The sequence below is a fragment of the Entamoeba invadens genome (genome assembly GCF_000330505.1).
Source record: "Entamoeba invadens IP1 unplaced genomic scaffold scaff_1105074724629, whole genome shotgun sequence".
NCBI lineage: Eukaryota > Evosea > Mastigamoebida > Endamoebidae > Entamoeba > Entamoeba invadens.
This window is the reverse complement of record NW_004440426.1, coordinates 746,708-752,460: the sequence shown is the minus strand read 5'-3', so window position 1 is coordinate 752,460 and position 5,753 is coordinate 746,708. Positions and strand designations below refer to the sequence as shown.

At 25.5% G+C, this 5,753-nt stretch overlaps 1 protein-coding gene across 1 annotated transcript; it reads right to left on the bottom strand.

Annotated features, from left to right (window-relative positions):
- Positions 1–3,424: 3,424 nt before the first annotated feature.
- EIN_022970 (hypothetical protein) lies at positions 3,425–3,910 on the bottom strand (the record flags this gene model as incomplete). The annotated part of the gene is made up of 1 exon (XM_004257371.1): positions 3,425–3,910. One exon carries the CDS (start codon positions 3,908–3,910, stop codon positions 3,425–3,427), a length of 486 nt encoding a protein of 161 aa, XP_004257419.1.
- Between the last annotated feature and the right edge of the window lie 1,843 nt (positions 3,911–5,753).

Sequence of the window (5,753 nt, the reverse complement as noted above, 5' to 3'; positions counted from 1 at the left end):
TTTTACGGAGCCTTGAACATAATTGTCTACTACAATTTCAGCGGTAGTTTTGTTTTTAAAATTAATACTTTTGGCTGCTTCTTTCATTTTTAAAGAGCACAAAGTATCATAATATGATGTAGAATCGTGTTCGTGCGGTAAATCTTTCATACATCCAGTTTCTGTGGCGTTTACCATTGCACTACCTTGATACTCAACTTTAATTCTTTTACGACAGCCAGCAATTGCACATTTAAAAACGATTCTTTTCGAATCAGTTGGAATGTATTTATAACCATCCACAAATGGTAATAAACAATTTCTTGAAGAATTCAATACGGTGAAATGTGGAGGCAGTGGAGTATTCATATATAAAAACATATTGAGATGGTTATTATTTACACAACTTTAAAAGAAAGGTTGTTTATATTAATAATAACTTTAATATCATCTAAGAATAAATTGAGTCGTTAAAAATATCTATCTGGTAATAAGTTTTATTTTTAATTTTAAACAAGTGGTTAAAGTGGGTTTTTGTCAGTTTTGTGCTAAGTTGCTTTGTTGAACTTCTTTTTGATTGGAAATGGTAATTTTTGGAAATGCTATTGATTATATTTGCCTCTTGTTGACACACTAAAAGATCTTCTAAGCTTTTTGTTGCCAATTGTTTGATTCAAATTACATATAAATTATAATTCTATGATTCGGATTTTTATTTTTATAAATGGTTTGAAATAAAAATATCGTTTCAGTTAAATTTACAAAAAGTTGAACTTCTATTGAATTTTTTCAGGCGAATAGTAATCAGGCGAAAAATAATCGGGCGAGTTATCCGTTTCCCAAAAATATAATATATTTTTCAAATTTATACAAACACTTGTTGTTCTGTTTTCACACAAAGTTAACCAACTTTTAAATAAACACAAATTGTTGACAATTTATGAAGTGTTATCAAATGTTTTATTACACACAACACAACTTTCTTCATCTGTCGCACGATTTAAACATCTTACAACAAAAAAATGCAAAAAGTACCATTAAGCGAACATGTGTATTCTTTTTTTGATAACACACCCTAATATGTTTTTATCAACACATAATGTATATTACATATAGACAAGTTGCGTTGGCATAATTTTTATAACCACAAATCAGTCATTGAAGTTAAATAAGTTAATTAAAATATAGTTTTGGTTTAAGTATTATGTTTCAAACAATTTGGTTTATTTTTTCGAACAATAACAGTAAAGTTTTGTTGTAACTCTTTGTTGTACTGAAACTAAACACCAATTTATTATTGTTGTTTGTTTTGTTTTTTGTAATGATTATCAAATCTTGTTTTCTTTTTCACTTAATTTATTATTCAAATTGTAATAACAATTTAATATTTAGTTTAGTGTGAGGATTCAACAAAACAGTTCGCGATATTAAAATAATTTTTGAGTTTTGGGTTGTTCACTAATACATTGTAAAATAATATTCTTCGTTTTGAAGTGAATAAAACAATCTTTGGAATACCATATCCAAAGTCATATTTGTATGGCGTAAGTTCTTGATTTTTGAAAACAGACGTTCAACAGCAACCGATGTTGGACAAAGAGTCATACAAATCGGAAATATTTGAATGAGTCCATAATGTTGCATTGGATGAAGTAATTCAAACACGTCACACAGGCTAACACGAAAGTGATAATCGATCAAAACAGCCAATTTAGAATCATACTCAGATAGTGGTAAATATAATCCGGCGTTTTGAAGGAGAGTTTCTTTCTGTATATCAACAAGATCGTTTAATTGATTTTTAAGATCTTCGATTTCCTTTTCCAAATTCTTAAAGCACTCTGGTAATACATACTCTTCTTTTTTTAAAAGTGTATCTGGAATATAAAATATTTGAATAAGATTTTCTAATTCATTAAAATCTTTGGTTTTGTCTATTCCCATTTGATTGATACACACGTTTTCGAAGTCGAGATATGGACGAGATGAAATTGTATCCAAAGAAGTACCAATTTTGGTGAAACGTGCTTTAAAAAATGTTGCCAATTTCTTAACACCCATCAAAACAAAGTTTTTGTTTTTGTGTTGTTGAACATTGATAAACTTTTATAATCTTCGTTTTCAATTTCAGATATAATTTTGTGTAAATGTATTTTGAACATTTCAATTCTTTCTGTATAAAAAGGTAGAGTCGCTGAAACTTCTTGCATCCTTTCACAGAGAACATTAAGAACACCAATCAAATCTGCAATAAGATTTAATGTATTATATTCTTGTTGTACATTAAATCAAAAACCACTTCTCTGTTAAAGTCTTTTTCAGTTTTTTGTTGTATTTTATCCACTGCTTTTTGAAAGCGCCTTTTACATAAGCTTTTACACTTTTTTCTATTTTAGCGTCCTTGCAAAATTCGGTAATATCATCAAATTGAAGTAATACATCTTCAATATTATAGTAAGCATGACACCACCTTGTTGCACTATAATGTGATATTGATGGAACTTTGCGATTTTTGCCTTTTTGATATTTCTTATACGCGTTCAGTTGATCAGTTTGACAAAACCATTAAATAAAACTAATCGATTTGGTGAATTCAAGTTCACCACACAACGATTCACATACCAAAGAAGTACGGTGTGCAAAACACCAACAACCATACAACTCGCGCATTATTATATCATCACCACTCAATTTTATACCTTTTAAAAGACATTTGAACGATTCAATCAGTCCTATTCCACATTGTATTGATTTACATCCATCTCCTGATATATTAATCAATTTTGATAATTCTATTTTTAAATCTTTGAGACTTTTAAACAACCAATCTGCCAAATCTTTTCCATTTGTTTTTCCTTCATATTCTTGAACCATTAAAACACAAGTTTTAAATTTTTTACCACAACACATTCTAAGCATTACAGCAAATATATTTTCACATCCATTTGCAGTTGAATCTATTGATACTCCAAAACAACAACAAGCACGAAGATTGTCCAACAACGTTTCAAAATCTTTTTTATTCATTGATCTTATTTTGTACTTTTGATTACTGTATGATATTCCACATTTGTCAATTAATGAAAGATCTTTCTCATCGTACATTTTGAAAAAAAACTCTCATCACATCTTTTAATTGATTAATTTGTGTCTCTGAAAGTCTTGCATCATTAGTTATTGAACAAGCCACACATGAAGTTATACTTTTTTCATTGCCATTACTTTTCTTTCAAGTTTCTTTGATAAGTGTTGTTGGTTGTAATACGAAAATAAAAAGTCGACTAATTTACAATATTTTCTAAAAGACACTCTTTTATTTTCATAAACAAAACGGTGTGTAACTAATAACAAATCTTGATAATTCCAAAGAGTAATATGTGTGTTTTTAAAAGTCATGAATATTCCATTTTCGAACTTTTCAATATTATCATCTTCTTTTACAATTTTAAAGTCTTTTTGTTTTTGGTAATAATATCGAAGATGTTAAGTTTGTACTTATATTATCAACATCATCAATGTTTGTTCTTATTTCTGAATTTTCATCTGAAATACGGGAGCTTTTATCACTTTCTTCAATATAACGCCTTTTTATTTCCCCACTTTTCCGTTTTGAAACCACACAAATATCATCAATGGTATCGTTATCAGACGCTTCCATGCTTAAATCTTCACTTAGATGCGTGCTTATGGGTTGTTGTTCGGTAAACACTTGTTTATCACACTCTTGTGAACTGTTCTCAAATAAGAAACGATTAAGTGATCCACATCTATTTTCTTTGCGGTGAATTTCTTCTTCTTCGACTTGTTGATCAAGCTGATTCATAAGATCATCTGCAATTCTGATTTGTTGTGTGGGAACAATAAGTGATTTGACTTTTAATGCTTTCACCATTTTACTTACAAAAGAGTCAGGCATGACAATTTTGGGCATTTCAATGTTCAAAGAATCTAAAGATGGTAAGGTGGATACATTCGACGAACAAGATAAAACGACTTTTTGGTTGTTTCCATTACACTGATAATTTAATTTTCTTTATCTCGTTCTTTCTCGTAAACATTTTTGTATATAAAAAGATGCCATTTTGATATCGCTGTCTGAATTTTTGGACTTGTAGTAAAGAAATTTAAATATTGGATATCCAATTCTGTTTTACCATTTGTTTCGATGAAGTGTTGTAAATGTTTATAAACAACGGCTCTCTGTTCTTGAGAAAAAATTGGAAATATGTTAATATCTTTTTTTGTGATTATAGATCGTTTCTCTGTTATACCACTCTCCTTTTATGTTGTCGTATACAAAATATTTTTCTCCGTAATAAGCAAGAAAACACCCTCTTTCAAGCATTTTCACAGATACTACAAAATGAGGACTGGTCACTTCGTCCATTTTTTTGTTTTTGTTAGTTATTTCATTTTTGTGTAAATGATTGAAAACTCTTGTTTGTAAAAATAAACAATTTCAAAATAATAATAATTATGAAATTTGAAATAGTTTTCTTAAACATTTACATTTATAAATGATAATAAACAATTCAAATAGAAATTAACTTTAAAAAGGTAATGTTTTGAAAGATTAAAACGGATAAAAATAATTATTTTTATCTTTAAAGATGTTGTTTTAAAATGCATATTTACAATATAGATTAAAATTTAGTGTAATTTTGTTTTTTATCAAGTTTTATTTTAAAAATATTGGTAACAACCTTTAACTGTTGCAACATAAAATATTAAAATGTAAATTATTTGATTATTATGATAAATAAAAACTATTAAAACTTTTAAAACAATTTGTTAATGGCATTTTTAATGAGTCTCAAAATAGTGAAATTAGCTTTTTTCTGACATGTTTCAATCAATTTAAACAACAAGCATTTTTAACTTATTGTTAATAATTGATCATGTTTTCATTCATATTATGTACACTATTATAAAAATTGCTTATTATATTTTTGTAATTATTTTTTATATAATTAATAGTGTGTTTTTACACAATTTTAACAAAACAATTTATAAACAGTTAGAATAACAATAAACTATAATTTATAATACACATTATTGTTTAATATTAGGCTTCGAACTATTTTTACAAATTAAGCAACATTTTCACTGAAAAATTTTTCTCAATGTTTAATTTTAAATGTTTTTTTGTCGGAATTATTTTAACGAATTAATTATTTTCATGTTAATTTAATTAAGAAATTTTCAAATTTTAAATGATAATAATTAATTTTTTTAAATTAAATTATGTATGGCTAAAATGTATCTTATTTGTTTTTTAATATATGTGTTATTTAAAACAACGATTATTATTATTTTAAATATATACAAATTAAAATTATAATATAATTTAAATTTTTAATTTATTATATTATTATTATTAAGATTATTTTATTATTTATTCATATTAATTTAACTATATATTATTAAATAATAATATTTATATTGTTATTTAATAATTTAAATCATTTGTGTATTTTCTTTCAAAAAATAATGCTATATTATAGTATTATAATTTCATTTATTTAAATAATAAATATTAAATTATAATTATTATATGATATTTTAACAAAAAATATATTATTATTTTTAGTTTCTTATAGTTTTTGAAAAAAATTTAATGTGAATATAAAAAACTTTATCACAAATTCCATATTTTTTGTTATTTATTTTTTTGAAATTAGTTATTTTTGTACCTTTTTTCAACTTTTTATGTTTTTAATCCAAAATGATAAATTAAAATTAAACATTTTGTGATTAAATTTCGATTATTTTTA